Source organism: Netta rufina (assembly GCF_964035555.1).
Source record: "Netta rufina genome assembly, chromosome: 1".
Lineage (NCBI taxonomy): Eukaryota > Metazoa > Chordata > Aves > Anseriformes > Anatidae > Netta > Netta rufina.
This window is the reverse complement of record NC_140123.1, coordinates 66,636,044-66,655,921: the sequence shown is the minus strand read 5'-3', so window position 1 is coordinate 66,655,921 and position 19,878 is coordinate 66,636,044. Positions and strand designations below refer to the sequence as shown.

At 39.3% G+C, this 19,878-nt stretch overlaps 1 protein-coding gene across 1 annotated transcript in view; it reads left to right on the top strand.

Moving 5' to 3' along the window:
* Nucleotides 1-1,817: 1,817 nt before the first annotated feature.
* SLC9A4 (solute carrier family 9 member A4) overlaps nt 1,818-19,878 on the top strand; it is a gene marked incomplete at both ends in the record, with an annotated part of 35,679 nt that continues 17,618 nt past the window's right edge. The window contains 6 exons of the mRNA XM_084296838.1: nt 1,818-2,082; nt 5,214-5,677; nt 11,561-11,820; nt 14,408-14,625; nt 18,374-18,576; nt 19,276-19,362. Coding sequence (XP_084152964.1) covers nt 1,818-2,082; nt 5,214-5,677; nt 11,561-11,820; nt 14,408-14,625; nt 18,374-18,576; nt 19,276-19,362 — 1,497 coding nt within the window. The remainder of the gene's footprint in view (nt 2,083-5,213; nt 5,678-11,560; nt 11,821-14,407; nt 14,626-18,373; nt 18,577-19,275; nt 19,363-19,878) is intronic.

Sequence of the window (19,878 nt, the reverse complement as noted above, 5' to 3'; positions counted from 1 at the left end):
GCAGTGGTCACTCATGGGCCCCACTGAACCCGTTGGTACTATGGGTGCATCATGGTTGTAAATTGCATGATTGTCACAGCTAGTAGGCTTCCAGGGACTCTGAAGTAGTTACCTCTCCCTAACAGTTGTCTGGCTGCTAGCTCACCAGGGTTCATATCACTTACCTGCAAAACAGCTTGCAGTCTGTGTGTATGGCTCTAAGTAAATGAAATACAGTTAAGAAAATCTGAGTAGGATCAGGATTAAAAAAAAAAAAAAAAGAGAGAGAGAAAAAAAAAAAAAGACTGCTTTGCAAGCAGGCCTGATTCCCTTACCTAATTTTGTATTGGGTTCAAAGCTTTCAGGAGGACTGTTGGTGGTACTTCGGGGCAGAAGCAGAAGATAGTGCCTCTCATAGAGATAAAGCATCAACCAGTATCACTGGCTGCACTGGAGAAAATTTTGACATTGCAGCTGTATCTGCGTTGGGGTTTTAGTTCAGATCATGATAAGCTTTTGAAACAAGTTTCCCAGTTGCCACCACTTGTTGCCTTTTGCTTTTTGCTTTGCACTTCAGAGCATTGTAGAGTGCACAAACTGGATCCCTTTCCACAAAAAAATAAAGTGGATTTGTCCACCCATGAAGGAACCTTTGGTCTGTGGAGCCAGCTGAGATCTAGTTTAAAGAAATCCCCTCCCAAACACAAGGTACGGATGCAGAGTCCTCAGCACTGGTTGCTTTAGAGTTCATCTCTGCTCTCACTAGGTTGCAGTACATGCTAATGTAGAGGTAACCCGACAGCCTGGGAGATTCATAATTGTTTTCCAACACAATCAGATCAGTGGGTGTAAAAGGAGTAATTAGCAGTACATGAAATTTTCTCACTTCTAATATAAGCTTTAGCAGCTTTTACTCGGCACTTGAATGCTTTGTTAGCCTAACACTAAACATGATAGCTTTTCTGGAGGAGGTACTGACCTTTTAAAAACGTTCCATAATGACGAGTGTCTTGCTGGAGGAGGATAATGTGGTTGTCCAGTATATGCCTTGCTAGAATGGTTAAAACAAATTTTAAACACAAGAGTAGTCGGCATACAGTTTTAGGCATGTGATCTGACTCACATCTTCCGCTTTTTTTTTTTTTTTTTAGAACAAAATTTGTTATGTGTTAACTTAAATACGTGCATTTAAGAGAGAGAAAAAAATTCTAAATGAGAACGTAATTTGCTTAGTCCTCCACCAGATGTCCCTACTGTAAACCGTGCGGAGTACATTTATTTGCACACCAAATGGTTTTGTTACAAGGTGAGACAGGAGCAGTGAGCAGTGCCAAGTGTGGTACCTGAGGTGCCAGCTGCTCTGGGGAGGCAGACGGGGAGTGAAGGCAGGAGAGGAAGGTATGGAGCCTCTCCTACCTATCTGATACTATTTACTTGTGCTGTGCTTACTGCCTGAAAGATGCACACTGATGCACTTTTTTTTTTTTTTTTTTTTTTTTTTTTTTTTTTAATTAGAGAAAATAAAAAAAGTCAGAATAGCTGGAAAAATGATGTAGCTGGGAAGGACTTTACATTTTAACATAGTGATGCTGTCTGGGGTTTATCCGGGTCTGAGGAACCTGCAGATCTTTATAAAAACTCCACGTCCACCTGTAACACAAGGAACAGTGCAGGCACATGAGGGTTTTTTGAATTACCTCTAACAGGAAAATGAAGCAGTCCTGAGGAAGAAGTGGCTGTGTCTATTAGAAGTGTGAATCGACAGGTGTGAGTACTGCATTCCTTCACGAACACAACATACGCTACAACTGTAATAAAGGAGGGTCACAACCCTAGACATGGGCTCTCCTGCACTCACACACGCAAAGCTTTTGAATTGGCTGCTGTTGCTGCTGTTGACTCTGCTATGCCTTCCTGCTGCTGCTTATTTAGATGAGCCCAAGTCGAGCAGTAGTTTGTTGCCTCACTATGAACCTGGCCATGAGGATGCTGTTGGTTCTCTACAAGAGAAGAGGTTACAAGTTTTCACAGTGGACTATAACTATGTGCAAATTCCCTATGAAGTTACTCTTTGGATACTCCTTGCTTCTCTTGCAAAAATAGGTAAGTAAAAAATGGCATCTTGGGTTCTTTGTTGGCAAAAGTTTAAAAACACACCATGTAACCAAGTACCCTGCATGCATTTTTTTGTGCCTGGGATTGTTTTTATCCATTCCGGAAAGAACAGATCATTACTTTGACAATGACAAAATTTCATCTTCTGAATGCTTCCAACTTATTTAAGTAAATATATGACCTCTAGCCTTCTCTTGGGTTGTCTATGTTAATGAGTTGCAATAGATGTTCTCCACACAGTGCTGTCTATTCTTTGTTCCGTTCATTAAATATCATAAGATATAAGACTATACAATTCGACACAGCTGTAGAAATCAAAAAGCAGATGACTGAAACTTCAGGTGTACTTACTTTGGGGAAGAGGAAAGTGGGAAGAACTCTTCTGTCATGTGAATAATAGGAAAAATATCCCTATGTTTCTTTGTTTTAAATGGTTGCTGTTTAAAGTTGCTCAGAAAGTAATATCAGAGGAAAGAGTCAGTCTGAGAGGTGTAGGTCATTGGAGGCATTAAAAGACCTTTTGAAGATATACCAATACATCTAGCTTCTATGGGGGCTCTGTGTAGGTATTTGAATGAAGAGAGACAACTCATGGAGATGTAGAGATCGCAATTAATACAGCAAAAATGGCTTACCATGTGTCTTCTGCATCTATATGGCTGGGCTTAACTTGGATTTGACCTTTCAGAACTAATGCAGCAATATGAAATAAACAAATAAGATGGCAGTAACACGAATAGCTACATACATGTGATTTCCCTGCCCCTTTGAAGTTCAATGGGATTTTCAAACATTGCTGTAAAATAGGCTGGTAGGTGGTACTGATGATTTTCTGGAGGTGGACAAACGATGTACAGTTTTCATGTCATAGTCACACAATTGTTAAATATCATTGCCACTGACCATGATTCACAAGTTTCACAGTAGATGATGGTTTGAGTCCAAATCCTACAAATATTTTCACTGCTGGAGTAATAATATATATATATATATATATATATATTTTTTTTTTTTTTTCCAAATCAGGTTTGTTGTTATTGTATCAGCAGACTGTGTTAGCGGTGAGCATGACTAATTTCTTTATTCACCATCTGCAAAAGCACAGGAATTGCTATAAGGCACATCTACTCTATATTCTTGTTCAAAGCAAGAAATAAGGTAACTTTAGAATTTTATGACACCTCCCAGCCAGACTTGTTTTGCTGGGAATTTTCCAACAAATGTTTTTGTTGTTGAAAATTCTGGAGCTGTTGACTTCAAATTTACTTGGGAGAAAGAATTAGTTTGAATAATCTGGCTGCCCATGGAAGAAGACTTTCAAATTTTTATATTTTTTTTCAATGTCACCTTCAAGTTTAATCTCCTTTTAGGATTTCAGAATTTCAAGGTAGGAAAAATTTCTGTCATCTTGAAAGGAGAAATAATTCCCTTATTCTGCAAAACTGACAGAAGACTTGAACATGATTTTTATTTCTTTTCTTTAAATTAAAATAGAAGATAAGTAGTGTTATGATTATAGCATATTTTTTGGTAAAAAACACAGTCTCCCAAATAAATAATTTTAAAATTCAAAGGAATGTTTTTCATTTACTTTACTTTTGAACATGGATAAGTCTAACATCACAGAAATACAGTTATGTCATTAACTGCTAGAGGTATGGGACGAAAGTTGATCTAGCTTCAGCTATGGAAACAGAGGCACTGGATTTCACACAGAATCATGGAATGGCTGAAGTTGGAAGGTACCTCTGGAGGTCATCTGGTCCAAACCCCTGGCTCAGGCAGGGCCATCTAAAGCTGTTTGCCTATTTATGGGTGTTTTTGTCTTGTTCTCATTCTCTGAGCAACTCCCTACATTTCTAGATGAGGCATCTCTCATTCACAATATGATTATACAGTTCCTGATATAGCAACTAGATGAGCTACTGTTAGATGTTATCTCAGTATTAGTATCAATATTCATGTCAACTGTGAAGGATTATATGAACACACAGTAGTAGGACATCAAGGTAGCTAAGAGGAGATTCACATCCATGACTTTTATATGCTAAATGTCATTCTTTCTCTGTAAAACAGCCAGTTGGCCAGCTGTTGTTCCCACAGGCAGTTTAAATATGACTTTTTTTTTTTTTTTTTCTTGAGTAGAAAAGAGAATTTGGCTGTAAACGTGCAAGATAAACTTTTCTGAATGGAAAAGACTTTAGCTTACTTCATTTGTAATGTGGCCTAAAGCTTTATTTTTAGTGAGGAAAAAAAATAATAGGGATCCTTTATTTTCTGTTATTTGATGGCTGTCAGTAGTTCTTTCAGCTCTGCTGAAACCTGTGGTTTTGTTTCACTAAACTCATCAGGTTCTTTACAGAGTGCTGTTTACTTTATGTAGAAAAAACAATTCCCAGAAAAGCTAGGTTAATCAGGTTGTAGAAAGTGTTATGCAGCTGTGGCTTGGTTCCTGTTGATAACTGAGCTACTTTGTATATTGTGGTATTTATGAGTATTCACTTCCTCAGTCTGTGGGTCATCTGGAGTCTGTGAAATGCTTCAGGGGACTTCTGGAATTGAAAAGGGCTGAACAGACCTTGGCATCTGAGTTGCTCCCTTGGGCTTCTCCAGGTTCCTGGTTAGTCCAAATCCAGCAGTAGCTCTGCAGCCAGGAATCCTCCTCAGCATTGGTGGGAGCAGCCTTCGAACACATGGCCAGGGATGGAGAGGCTCTTTGAGATGGCAGGACATACTGTGCCCCAGAGGCTTGGTGGTAGCAGCTGTTGTTCAGCAAGGATACTTGAAGAAATTTTAAGAATATACTATTTCCAATTTGCGCAGTGTCTTTTTGAAGATGTTTTTACCTTTCTAGTAATGAAGCTTAGACTGAAGCACACTTGTTCAGAAATTGACAGCTAGGAAGGGGGATGAAAAGAGATTTGTGGACAAACTTTTCCTTTCTTGTAATGACAGAAGTCATGTTTAATTTTGAAGGGAATGGTACTGTCTGTACAATTACAACTGCAATCCTAAGAGCAGAACCTGGCCATCTGCAGACTAAGTATTCAAAAGCAGGCAAAACATGTCTAACACCAGGTTAATTTAAACTTGAGTAATACCCCAATGTTTTGTTTAAGGTTTCCATCTCTACCACCGATTACCAAGACTCATGCCCGAAAGCTGCATCCTGATTGCCATCGGAGCACTGGTTGGAGCAATCATCTTTGGTACCGATCACAAATCCCCACCAGTGATGAACACAAGTATTTACTTCTTGTATCTCCTTCCACCTATTGTCCTGGAAGAGGGCTATTTCATGCCAACTCGTCCATTTTTTGAAAACTTTGGGTCCATTCTGTGGTGGTCTGTGCTGGGATCTCTGCTGAACTCATTTGGGATTGGTCTCTCCCTCTATGGTGTGTGCCAGATTGAAGCCTTTGGCCTGACTGACCTGAACCTGCTGCAGAACCTGCTCTTTGGCAGCATGATTTCGGCTGTGGATCCTGTGGCAGCTCTGGAAGTTTTTGAAGAAGCCTCTGTTAATGAGCAGCTTTATATGATGATTTTTGGAGAGTCATTGCTAAATGATGGCATAACTGTGGTGAGTTTCTTTCCATTCCTTGTCTTCCTCCCTTAGGGCCCTTATAGCTTGTAGGTTTATCGGACACAGGGCAAGAGCAGCCCTACGGAAGTCTTAGACACATTATTTATCATATATTCCACTGTCAACCCAAAACTAATTTTAATATATGTAAACACTACATTTTATATTAACTCTTACAAAAACGTGCTGGTTTAGAGCTTCTGGAAGAGATACTGCTTCTGATTAGACATTGGAAACACGCCCTATTCTTGCATTCACTGAGGTGAATGGATAAAGAAAAGCTTATTTTGCTGATAGAACCAGTGTAAGACCTAGGAACATACTTGATATTGTGCAAGCAAATAAACAGAAAAATGTATTCCCTAAGGACTGAAGACAGCAGGGGTAGCAATACAAGAGACCTTCCAATATTCCATGTCTTAGAGAGCACTCGTTAAAAAAAAAAAGGCTAGTATGGACAATCTCTGGTGGCCTCAATCCCTCCTCCATCTACTGCTGAGATTTTTTCCCAGAGGCCTTGGACAGGAATTCCAAAACCCATGAATTGCTTCACATAAGTCTAATTCTGTCAGAAAAAAAATAACATCATGACATCTGACAAGTGTTAATCTCTTTTGGGAATCAAGTGTCATCTCAAGTGTCCAGAAACAATACTTTGGAAAAAAATATATATTTTTTTTAATAGGAAAAGTTTTTTTGTTGTTGTTGTTTTATTATTTTTATTTATTTAATAATTATTATTTTTTAACAAAGGTCCTTTTGCTAATATATTCATCGCTTTCTGCATAGTTATACTAAAACTTGGAGCAACATGAAATTCTAGCTGTGGGCCACATTTGACCAAGACACTTAGAACGTGAATGTTTTTCAAGCAAGACATTTCAAACAGGAAATTCATTGCACAGAAATCAAAAGGACTCTTCAGGCACTGAAAGTTAACTGCAGGTTAAGGAGTTTTGCTAGATAGCATCTTTACAGAATTTAAATCACAGGAATCTAAACCACACAAAAACTATTCAGATACTATTATACATGAGGTACAGTACAACCTGCACTTGTTAAATCTGTACAGAGTTCACTGCTGAAAGGCTTCATGGGAGAAGTGAAGTTCATGTGTAATGTGAAAAGGAAAAGGAATAAAGTAATTTCAGTAAATTCACAGCCTATCGATCATAAATCCTTATCTTGGTAAATCAGAAATGTAGGGCTATTGATTAAAGGACAAATGTTACTTAACTTTGCATGCATACTGCTAATGTGTTACAGCGGTAAAGCAAACAAGCAAACAAAATAATGCACAATTTATCTATCTGCTTAAGAACTTAAGGCCTGTTCCTCACTCTGGAAGAACTTGTTTGGTCCATTTTCTGACTGGCTCTCTACCCTGTCTTCCTTTTGTTCCCATGTGTTTACAATGTGGGTCCTAGTCATGATGGCATTTACACGAGCTTTCAGTCAGGATCCTGTTACAGCACAAATCTGCAGTACCAGAAAGCCTTTAAAACCAGTGGTATTTAGGCATTCCTCCACAGTACAAGGTGGTGTTAGCAAAAGAAATAAAAGAGCTTGCTACATCGCTGTGAGTGAGTTCCCATTGCCCCATACACCTCATCATTGGTCTCTTCTCACAGCAGCTATGTTGCGATCAGTTTGTCAGCTGCTGCTGGCACATCCCTGCATCAGCCACCTCTCAGAGTTTTTCTGGGCATGCAGGTTTCCAAAGTCTCTACCTGACTTTTTTGTCAGAGAAGACTGAACTTCTCATGTGGATGGATCCCGATAGGTTGCTTTTTCCTCCCTGATATTCCACTTGCTATTTTAAAGTCTTTAAAACTGTTTACCTTAGCTGTCTTATCTTACCATTTCCTCACTATTTCTCTCTTAACAGTTTCCTTTGAGTTAACTCAATGTGTTTAAAAGGTAATATCACCAAGATATATTAAATACATATTATTTTCTATTGTTTGAATACAAATATCCCCTGGTTCTTTCCAGCCTGCTGAACGTTTTCTCCCAGCAGGACAAAAAGGTATGATTTTTGCTGAACTTGTACGTTATATCTGAGGCAACAATAGTTCCCTTTCTCCCGTATTTAGTTTAATATCTTGGTATTAAAAATTCCTAAACTAATTCATTGTTGAATTATAACAGTTATTTGGGAGCTTTTCCTTTGACTGAAGGTACTGGAACAGAAGATGATAATTGTACCCTTTGTACCCATTTGTACCTTTTCTCATTCTCCACAGATGAGCTATATCTGTCAATGGAACAAGAAGGTTCCAGGTCTTGTTGTTTCTTTTCCCAATAGCTTCTCCTGAGCAGACTTTTATCATTAGAATGTCTACATCAGTATCATTGCATAGACAGCAACAGGACTGGTTCTAGTGTGTATCTTAACATTAGTGCAATTTTTCAAAACCCCATCCAAAACAGTGTTGTTGGTAAATTCAGTGCAGATTTCATTCAAATGTTGAACACAAATGGAGAACCCTGATCTTGCTGCTAAGTCTTTCAAGATTCTGAAGCTGTGTCCTTGCTTATGACTAGACCATTTCCATCTTGAAAGGAGCTGAGTACCTGTGTGCATCAGAAAACTAAACATTTCCCCTGACTACTTCATCTCTGGGGCTTGATTTTAGAAACTCTGAGAACACCTATATACCACAACATACTCCAAATGAAGCTGCAGCGACCATTTCCTCCAATGGTGTCAGCTCTTCCTTGTATGCAGCCACAGAACAGTTAAAGAAATCTCCTACATAATGGAGACCAAAGTAAAATTAATTTCTCTATTTGAAGGAGCTTGAACTTATGTCTCTGATGTCTCTGGGGAAGGCTTTGACCACTGGTTGTGTGAGTATTAGGGAGAAGGATGGAGATACTCTCTGCACCTGCCACTGAAGTTAAGAATATATAAAAAAAAATATCATGTGGCCAGAGAGGGGAAAAAAAGAAAGTTTTCAAGGCTGTCTATGTTGGTGGTTAAGGTAGCCAGCTGAAAATCTTTTCTTCCAATGTTTCTGATGTAAACACTGTATGCAATGTGTCATGTAGGCTGACAAAACAGCAGCTAAAGCAAGGAACCCAGCCCAGAGAAGTTGGTACTTTATGGGCAACAGTGTCACACTCTCTCTTCCTCTCCCTGGCTCTATCAGTCACCCAGTGACACACCACTACACGATAATGCCCCCTCAAAAAAAAAAAAAAAGAAAAAGAAAAAGCACTGAAACATGACATTCACAAATTTGTTAAATGAGGCCAACTATCAATCTATACCTTCTTTGTGAGCAAACCAAGGCATCTTAAGCTGATTCAGGCTTTCTTTCTATATAAAAAACACAGACTGTTCAGAGAACAGATTGAAAGAAGCACTGAAGAGAAGAACTTGGAGGTGTTGGCTAATGGAAAACTTGACATGAGCTAGCAATGTGTGCTTGCAGCCCAGAAAGCCAACAATATCCTAGGGTGCATCAAAAGAATTGTGGCCACCAGGTTGAGGGAGGTGATTCTCCCCCTCTACTCTGCTCTCATGAGAACCCACCTGGAGCCCTGCGTTCAGCTCTGGGGCCCCCAGCACAAGAAGGACATGGAAGTATTAGAGAGAGTCCAGAGGAAGGCCATGATCAGGTGGCTGGAGCACCTCTCCTATGAAGACAGGCTGAGGTAGTTGGGGTTGTTCAACTTGGAGAGAGAAGGCTCCAAGGAGACCATATGAAGGGGGCCTGCAGGAAAGCTGGAAAGGGATTCTTTGTCAGAGAATGTAGGGATAGGACAAATTAAAACTAAAACTAAAAAAAGAAATTAAACTAAAATGTGGGAGATTTAGATTAGATATAAGGAAGAAATCCTTTACTATGAGGGTGGTGAGGCCCTGGTTGCCCAGAGAAGCTGTGGCTGCCCCATCCCTGCAAGTGTTCAAGGCCAGACTGGATGGGGCTTTGACCAACCTGGTCTGGTGGGAGGTGTCCCTGCCCATGGCAGGGGGCTGGAACTAGAAAGGCTTTAATGTCCCTTCCAACCCAAACTATTCTATTATTCTATGATTCTGTAAAGAATTATAGTACCTCATGTGCTGGAAACACTGTAAAGTAACTTAGCTAAGCAACATTTACTTGGGGTCTTACTTGTGTAATGTCCAATGTTGTTGTGAAGAACAGTTCACTTCCACAAATCACATTACAAAAGATGGAAATTGCATCGTATTTCAATAGCTACCATTTTTGTGCAAATTCTCTTACGCTGTATAGCTACTTCAGGAGGCAGAAAAGGAGAGAAAAACTTACTAAATCATTTCCTGATGATAAATAGCCTTATTCAAAAGTGAGCATGGATCAATACCTTGATATCATTTATAAAGAATCACGTCTTAGGAAGAGATTGAAGTCAGCAAGAAAGAGGAAAGAGAGAACAGGCTTTGTAATTAAACACTGCATGGTAAGTACTAGAAATTTTGCTTGCTGTGGGAAGACATGAACCCTCTTTTCCTTACGTGTCATTGAAGAACCCAATTTCATACATATTCACCCTGAAAAAAAAACATCTATGATGATTTACTTTGGGATGCTTTCACATGAAATATTTTATTGTACTGTGTCTGTCCCCCAGAAATATTATCAATGAGCCTCCTGGAGAACAGACTTTGTGATAGCTCAGGTTTATATGTTCCCAGCAGCAATTTAATATTGCACAGTAGTTGGGGAATAATTATTATCTTAATAAGCTTAAATCCTCTACCTGCAAATATATGCTTTAATCTTCTTAACACTCTTCTGAAATTAACTATATGAAGAAGATAGCAAAAGAAAAACATAAAACAAATGATTTTTCTCTATTTTGTGTTGTGGAACTTATACTTTGGTGCAACAGGTATGGAGAAATGGTGTCTTAGATGTTCCTAAAACTCTCTTGAAAACTGAAAGGTGACTTTCATATGTTAGACATTTCCTATAAATAAATCTGACAGGACTTAATGACAACCAACTGTCAGCAGCTTCTAAGAAATTTTTATCACTACTCCCTTCATTCCCGTGGAGACTTTGGATTAGTTTTTAAATAATGGATGAAAGAGGAACATACTGAAGATTTGTCATCATGAATTTCTGAATGAGAGAAATTATTAATAATATAAGTCTGGTAAACTTATCTGATCTAAAATAAATGAAATTATCTTTACAGACCAATTTATAAAATATAGTGAATTCAATCTGTCATGTAATACAACATTGTTTTCTTTTTATTTTTGACATTTCAGGTTTTATAGTCAGAATGTAAGTATGAAGGGTCTTTAAGCCCTTTATGGTGCCATATCTTTTAGTTCCTACTTTGAAGTTGAGAGTACTGTCACAGAATTCCTGGGAATGAGTTTAAGAGGCATGAAACCGAAAACATACATGTATGAGGTTAGAGAGACTAAGAACTTCACATACTGATGCTACATTAACATAGGATTTATAGGGAGCAGGGTGGGCAAGGAAATGGAGGGAAACTCCAAAATAGAGTGTTAAAAGTAAAGAGGTGTAGAGCCAGATTGGCACCTTTTTCAGCCAGATTGGAAAAGCTTCCTTTGAATATTTGTGTAAATGCAGTTGTGACAGCCATTTACTCTAGATTTTTCAGTGTTAATCATGATAGGATATAATTATTGTATCAATAAGTCAACTCATTAAAACTTAGATTAAATAAGACTTCTACTCGAACACCAATAACAGAACTCTAATAATTGTATTTATCTAGCTAGAGGCAACCTGAAACTGCTACTTTGTTGATCTGTCCAAAGCAATATCTGATACACGTATATACACATATATGTATGTATAAAATGTGTAAATTTACAAGTTTCAGAAAGAAATATAACTGCTATATCCTCATTTTTGCACATAGGTATTATATAACATCTTCATCGCCTTCACCCAGATGCACAGGTATGAAGAGATCGAATCCATCGACATCCTTGCTGGCTTTGCTCGCTTCTTCGTGGTGGGGCTGGGTGGTATGCTGTTTGGCATCGTTTTTGGATTTGTTTCAGCACTCATGACTCGATTCACCCACAATGTTTCTGCTATTGAACCTTTGCTGGTCTTCATGTTCAGTTACCTGTCATACTTGTCCGCTGAAACCCTTTACATCTCGGGAATTTTGGCGTGAGTATTCCTTATGGCTTTTTGGATGTACTCTTGAGAGAACAGGTAACCTTTCATGGAGGTTGTTTGCTTGAGGCTAGTGTAACACCATCATTTTCAGCATCTGGCTTAGAGACCTGCAGTGAATGGCTTCTAAGGGGTCTATTAGTGCATCGATAATTAGGAAAAGCAATCCTATACTCAGTGTAGGCATAAATGTAGTACTGAGGAGTGGATATCTGTGCTGGCGTTTTGGGGAGACTTTTGCCTGCCAGAAAAAAAAAAAAAAAAAAGGTTGCACTTGTGTAATGTGACCAGTGCTGACACCAGCTGGCTGTTTTCTGTTCCTTGGGGCATGAAGGAGCAGTCTGCTACCTTTGGTAAGACCAGTTCAGTGAGAGAATGATCTGATGCCACTGGTACTAGACCAGTGTGTCTGCATTTATTGGTAAGCATCATCACCATCAAACTACAATAGGGATAAAAAGTAAGGTGTGGAAACTGTAAAAAAAAAAAATATTAAAAAATGTCAGAGTTATTGCTTTTGTATATAGTTGTGAACATAAGTTCTAATGTAGTTTACTGGAATTACACTATGCTAGAACAACATCACTAGAAGAAGAGAAAGGAAGGAATAGGAGACAAAAGTGAGAAATATCAGGAAAAGACTACTGGTAGAGGAAAAGATCCGGCACCTAACAACCCCTCAGAAGGGTGAAGTATAAAGAAAGTGTACCCGGTGAGGTGGCAAATGCTCCAGCTAGTGCTGTGGGCTGCCCAGCTGGTGGGCGGCAGGAGCTGGTGTGGCTTGCATTGGCTCTGAGCTCACAAGCCAGTGAGGCCTCACAGGCTTTGGTGCTCCCAGAGGAGAGGGATCTCCAGAAAAATCTTACTTACATATTGAGAACAAACCAGTTAAAATTTAATAAATTAAAGTGTGTAGCTGTTGCTTTCCAGACAGGTACATTTGCTCATGTCTACTTGTCAAACCCTGGTTTGGTTAGCTGTACAGCCCAACTGGCTTTGTACAAGCAACTTTTTCAGGATTGCCTGGGAAGCTAGTTTGGAATATTTAACCATATTAAATAAGTATTTAGGTAGGAAATACGTTTCTCTGGGCAATTAGACAACAGAATTGAATCTTAGGCTTTGTTTTGCATCTCCAGCACACTTACCCTAAGGTGACTGGTGACTTTAGATGAGCAGGGTTAGACCACCTGTATAGTGATCACAAATACTACATGGACCCTTTTCTACCTGTATTGCCCAGAATAATGCTTCCCTGCCTATTTGTTACACATGACTATGTAGCTCTTTATTCCTCTTACTTTTTATTTTCATTAGAGTATTGAAATTATTAGTAATAAAAAATGTTAATATAATTGGGATTCATTACTCTTACTGCTTCATTGAGGAAATTATTACTTGTTTTAGGGATGGGAACTTATTGTCACCCTTCTGAATTATTGAGGAATTCATTCATTTGTCACTTGGATCATGAAAGTCTATTATGCATGTGTCTTTGAAAGTCAACAGTATTAAACTTTAATGCTTAATGACATTGTCTTAAAGTGTTCTTGGACCTGCTAAATGTCTCATTTCTACCAGAATACCCTTGAGATTTTTTCAGTGGAAATTAAATGAGCAGAAACTAGATGAAGGTTTATTTAACGAGCAGTCAACATTCTCTGAATTCACAAGTTCAGAAAAATATAATCCCAAGAAGCCCCTAAAGACTAAAAGAATATCAACAGAAACTAGACAGATGATGGAATATATTACTACCATAGCACTGAATCTGTCTACATACTACTGTGGAAAATAAAGGGGATAAGAGAAACCATCTTCAGTAGTCCTGTTTGGAGACTACTGCTCAGTATGAATGTGACCAGCATCTGTGCTGGATCGTGGCCGATACCTCTGAAGCAGGTCTTGATTAACAGCAAAGATGTGGAAAAAGATTCTTTTCCTTCCTTAGGAGTATCCCCCACACCGTGAGCAACTAAAAGGGGTAAAGGACACATCTGTGGGGTAATTAATTTTCCCCACAGTGGGTTTCTGTGGAATGGGAATTTCTGAAACTTAATATGGTCCTGCTGATCTGCCACCCAGCTGGAAGGGAGACAGTGGGGGCTTTGGTCAATATAGAGGACTACCACCATATTCTCCCACCATCATCTTGAAGCAGATGATCACTGACAGGCAGGTTATGTCTCTCTAACTGATCTATCCACAGGCTGGTACGAAATTGACCGCCCTTTGTTTGAGACTCAAATATTTGTTGTGTGGTGGTTGTGTGTTAGACATTCAAAATAAAATGGACTTTGAACAGGAATATGATACCCTCACTTCCTCCCGAGGGAGGCTGACTGATTTGCTTCCTTTTTCCTGTATACAAAATTGGTTCACAGTGCTGCATTAAGATGCTCTCACTGAAATAGCTAGTGATACTGAAGAAGTAAAATGCTATATGATATTAGGAAGGTTAAAAGTCAGTGATGGAGAGTGCAGGTAATGAAGGCAAAAGTTGTTCTTAAGTAAAATAAAATTAAAAATAATAATTTAAAAAACTGTTTGCAACTGATCTGTGATGTTTTGTCTGGTACAGCATGACAGCATGTGCAGTGACTATGAAGAAATACGTGGAGGAGAATGTTTCTCAGAATTCCTATACGACAATAAAATACTTCATGAAGATGCTGGGCAGCGTCAGTGAGACCCTGATTTTTGTATTCATGGGAGTATCTACAGTGGGAAAAAACCACGAGTGGAACTGGGCCTTCATTTGCTTCACTCTGCTTTTCTGCCTCATTTGGCGAGCACTGAGTAAGTCAGCTTTTGTGGGCAAGCTACATCTCTGAGGGAAAACTTTTTGTGCAAAGGTATGTTAGTAAAGCCTGTGCAGACTGGTATAACCAGTTTAATAACAAATTTCCTAGGCATGCATTACAGTCAACTGAATTTCATAAATCCCCATGTGCAGAAAAAGGGGAAAAAACAAATTCAAACAAATCTTAATGCCAGTCTCCAAGTGCAGGCTTTATGATTAAGCAAGAATGGAAAACTTTAAGCAAAATTAAAATATTACCATAATTACGCCTATATAGAAGCATATATCTTAGTAAACTATATGCCCTTGGGTAAGTGGACTTAATAATTTAATTGCATTCTGTAATTAGCTTTCTAATTGGATAATAAATGTACATAAGCATGCTTCTGGTCCTGGGTCTATAACACTAAAGGTCCTGTGCCAGGAGTGCCTAGAGGACGTCAAACTATATGTGGGACACAATTTCTCATCTTCTCCTAATGTCCAGGATGGGTCAGCAGAAAATGAAAAGTTGGGAGAGAGAGGATAGGAAGGCACAGAGGAGGAATTATGCTCTTTGTGAAGGTGTGTATTCAATGTATGGAGTTCTCCCTTGGCAAATGTGAGGAATCAGCAGAGAGTTTGTGCTTAAGGATCAGAGGACAAACCAGTACAGCTGATGTTTTGTCAGGTGTTTACTGCAGCCCTCCTGATCAACAGAAGGAGGCAGATGAACCATATTTTATGCTCTGTAGAAAGTATCACAGTCACAGGCCCCACTACTCATGAGAGACTTTGACTACCCCGATATGTGTTGGAAGGGCAGTATGGCTATGTACGAGACATCCAGGAGATTTCTGAAAAATGTTGAAGAAAATTTCTTGATGCAGGTGATTGATGAACCAGCTGTGGAATATGCTTTGTCACAAGTCAAAAATGTGCCTTTGTGACAAAATAGGCCAATGGCATACTGGGCTACACTAGCAAGTGTGTAGCCAGCAGGCCCAAAGAAGTGTTTTTTCCCATCTGTTCAGCACTGGTGAGAGTATCTGGTGTGTCCAGTTCTTGGCTCCCTGTTAAAGGAAAGATATGGAGGTTCTGGAGCAAGTGCAGTAGAGGCCACCAAACTGGTCAGGACCTAGAGCACTGGATATACAAGGAGACCCTGAGAGAGCTCACCCTGAAAAAGAGAGAGCTCACAGGAGACCTTATTGCTGTCTATAAGTACTTGATCAGAGGGTAGAGAGAAGATAAAGCCTGATCAGAGAACAGAGAGAAGATGAAGCCAGACTCTTCTCAGAGGTGCACATCAGTAAGATAAGAGGTAACAGACATAAGGTAGAATATGGGAAATTCTGATTAGATAGTAGGAACCCATTTAACATGAGAGTGATCCAATATTATAACAGCAGCACAACTCTACAACCTTGAAGGTACTCAAGACTTGATTAGTGCTCTTAGCAGCCTGATTTGATTAGATCTGCTTTGAGTAGGAGTTTGTTCTAGATGACCTCCAAAGGTCACTTCCAACATAAAATACTCTGAGTTTGGGACCAACTAAGTATTGGCATCAAAGAGCTGAGATTAAGGTGCTATTTCTTAAATCTCTCAGGTAGCTCTGGTGCATTGGAACAGTTCTGTTATATAGCGATGACACAATTACTCAACTGTAAAGGTGATGTGATTGTTGTGGGTTTGACAGCAAGAAGGCAATGATTAAATATTTCCTTGCTAACCCTGGACCAACTGTGCCCTGTATGTTTTGAAAGACTTCCTTTTGGAGTCCATATAGGAATAACCTTCCAATAAAGAGATAAAAAAATCTTTTCTGGGTGTAAAACCACTTTGCTGTCGCATGCCCCTTTGTCTCTCAAACACCAAAGGGAGTGCAAGAGTTTTCTAGAGGATGGTCAAAATATTTCCCCTGAACTTGTTTGCTAAAATGATTGCATCATTTTCTCTGAAGCTTGAATAAGGTAAAAAGAATTGGTTTGAGGGTGACACATAACACAGTTTCGGTCTGAGTAGTTGATTATCTAGCATAATGTATTGGTTTATGCAGCCAGGGTTTTGTACTGGGAGGTGCTCCAGGGGTGGCTTCTGTGAGCAGAGCCCAGCAGCTGCCCCATGTCAATCAGAGCCAGTTCCAGAAGGCTCCAAAAGGGACCTGCTGCTGGCCAGAGCCAAGCCAATATGTGATTCTAGTTGTGACTCTTCGGAATCATATTTAAGAAAGAGAAAAACCTGTTGTGCAACAGCAGCTGGGAGACAGGAGTGAGACAATGTGAGAGAAGCAGCCCTGCAGGCACCAAAGTCAATTCAGAAGGAAGGCAGGAGGTGCTCCAGGCACACAGCAGCAGTTCCCGTCCGACTTGTGGAGAGGCCCTGTTGGAGCAGGCTGTCCCCCTGCAGCCCATGGGTCCCACATGGAGCAGATCTCCATGCTGCAGCCCATGGAGGAGCACCCGCAGGAGCAGGAGTCTGGGGGGAGCTGCTGCCCTTGGGGCCCCGTGCTGGAGCAGTTTGCTCCTGGGGATGGACCCTGTGGTATGGAGACGTGTGGGAGCAGTTCTTGAAGAGCTGCTGCCTGTGGGCAGCCCCCATAGGCTCAGTTCAGGAAGGATGGCATCCCATGGGATGGACCCCATGTGGAGCAGGGGCAGAGAGTGACTGTGAAGGAGCGGTGGAGACGAAGGGACTGACTGCAGCCCCCATTCCTCATACCCCTTTGCTGCTTGGGGGAAGGAAGTAGAAGAGGGTGGATGGGGGAAAGGTGTTTGTAGTTTCCTTTTATCTTTGCGCTGCTCAAGTCTGATGGCAACAAGCAATACATTTCATTAATCTCCCTGTGCTGAGTCTGTTTTGCCCATAACAGTAACTGAGTGATCTTCCTGTCCTTATCTCAACCCACAAGTTTGCTTTTGTTTTCATTATATTTTCTCCCCCTGTCCTTCTGAGGAGAGGCAATGAGAGATTTGGTGTTGTGGTGCTTAGCTGCCCATCAATGTTAAACTACCATACATATCTAAAGCTAGTGCTACTAGCCTTACCCAAAATAATTCACTGAATTTATCAGTGAATACAGAGTAAAATAACACCAGTAATTATCATGATTTTTCAATATTTACTTTAGCAATATAAGTTTCCACACAAATCACACACAAATCATAGGATAAAAAAACACCAGTCCTTACATAGCCACAGGCTGTCTGACTAATTTTAACTTTTATTGACATTTATTGAAAGCAAAATGAAATCTGAGAAATAAACAGAGAATTACAGAGACAGAAAGCCAGAGGATTAAAAATTAAAATGTTATTACTCTGCCTTTCAGTGAACCTATCCACAGGATTTGTTGGTAAAGAATTGTTCAAACACTTTGGGCAGACACTGTGTGAAAGCAGGAAACATTGCAAGGGAAGGCACGGGAAAAAACTCTCATCTAGTGGTTTATTTTGTGTCCAGAACACTTCAGAGAAGTGCAACATAAAGACAGGAAGTAAATCTTTTCCCCTAATCTCACTTCTAAACCCATATGAGAATTTAAAACTTGAAGCAGTTAATAAACACTTTTCTAGGACTTTTTCACACAAAGATTAAATATTTGGTCAAAGAGAAACTACAAGAACCAAAAATTGAAAAGAAAGGTCTGTCAACTGCTGCCTGAGACAAAACATGTTTTGTTTTGCTTTGAACATTTTCTTTTTCTGCTTTCTTAATAACAATTGGGGTTTGTTTGTTTGTTTGTTTGTTTTGCCTTCTTAGGCGTATTTGCTCTCTTCTATATCAGTAACAAGTTCCGAACGTATCCCTTCACTGTGAAAGACCAACTCATTATTTCCTACAGTGGTCTTCGAGGAGCCAGCAGCTTCTCTCTTGCGTTCTTACTCCCAGTGAACCTCTTTCCAAGGAAAAATTTGTTCATTACTGCTACACTTGTAGTTATATACTTTACAGTGTTCATCCAGGTAAGTGGATGTATTGCTTAATGTATTGCTTTCACAAAACCAAGGTGACCAGGTCATTCCACTTGGTTTACACTGCTGCACAAGGAGGAACTGGATCTTCTGGATGTCTCATACTCTTTATTTTCCCCTACAAATAACTCAGATACTCTAGGGTGTCCATAGAGCACTATGCACCTCAGCATAATAGTGGTCAGGCATTTAGATCCCATCGGAATGTTTTCATAAAACCAGTTTTGTTTCTATTTCCCTTTTTTAAATGCTAGATTCTCTAGTAGTGCAATAGAGAATCAGGAACAGCTAAAAATGGTTTCTACATGAAAAACAAAACAAAAAAAGAACCAAGCCAAATCAAACCAAACCAAAATGCTTAATTCTGAAAATATAGAAGTAAGAGTTTTTAAGACCATAAGGACCTCACAAAGACAATGCCTTCTTCCAACTGAGTGCTGTTTTGGTGAAAGTTGGCAATGAGTCGGTTACTTTATGTGGTTAATACATGTTGATAAACACAGTCTTGATTAAAATATAGGTACACATTTTTTAGTTTTTGTTTTTGAGTTTTAATCCTCTCCTGTTGTAACCAATCATTATCCTGTCTAAGACAGCTTTTCTGACTGATTAAAATGAAATCCATTTTCTTGCTTTCTGCTTTAATTTTTGAGGTATTATTAACACTTCAACTTACTGTTCCAAATGCAGGGAATCACAATTGGACCATTGGTCAGATATCTAGATGTTAAAAAGACCAACAAAAAGGAGTCCATCAATGAAGAAATTCACATGAGAGTAAGTTTTTAATATCAGTAAATAGTAGCCTAAAAAGAAAAGGTAGGGTGTTCAGAAAGAAATGGATTAAAGGATGTATTTGGTAGCCCTGGCGTTTACTGAATTTGGGCTTCTTATGCTTTTTAGAACATTTGGAGGGAAACCTAGGCATAATATTCTAAAATGTGATAGTTCTTTTGTATTCATAGTGACTGTCACATTATAATAATACAGTACTGTAACTGACATGGCATAGCAGGGCTCTTATATCTAGATACTTGTGACCATGGTGGGACAGGTACATAAAAGCAGCATTTACAAAATGCATTTATCATCCTTTCCAGACAGATTTGTTAGACACCTTTGTTGCCATCTTTTGATTGATTATAAACACATTGACACCTTAAAAGTCTTAATCATGTTTTGGTGAAGTGAAAAGGGTTGAACCATTGGTCTGCAAATTTAATTCTGAATAACAATCTTTTTCCCTTTCAAACATTTGCTTTAGCTCTCAAATTACCTATGTATAAAATAATA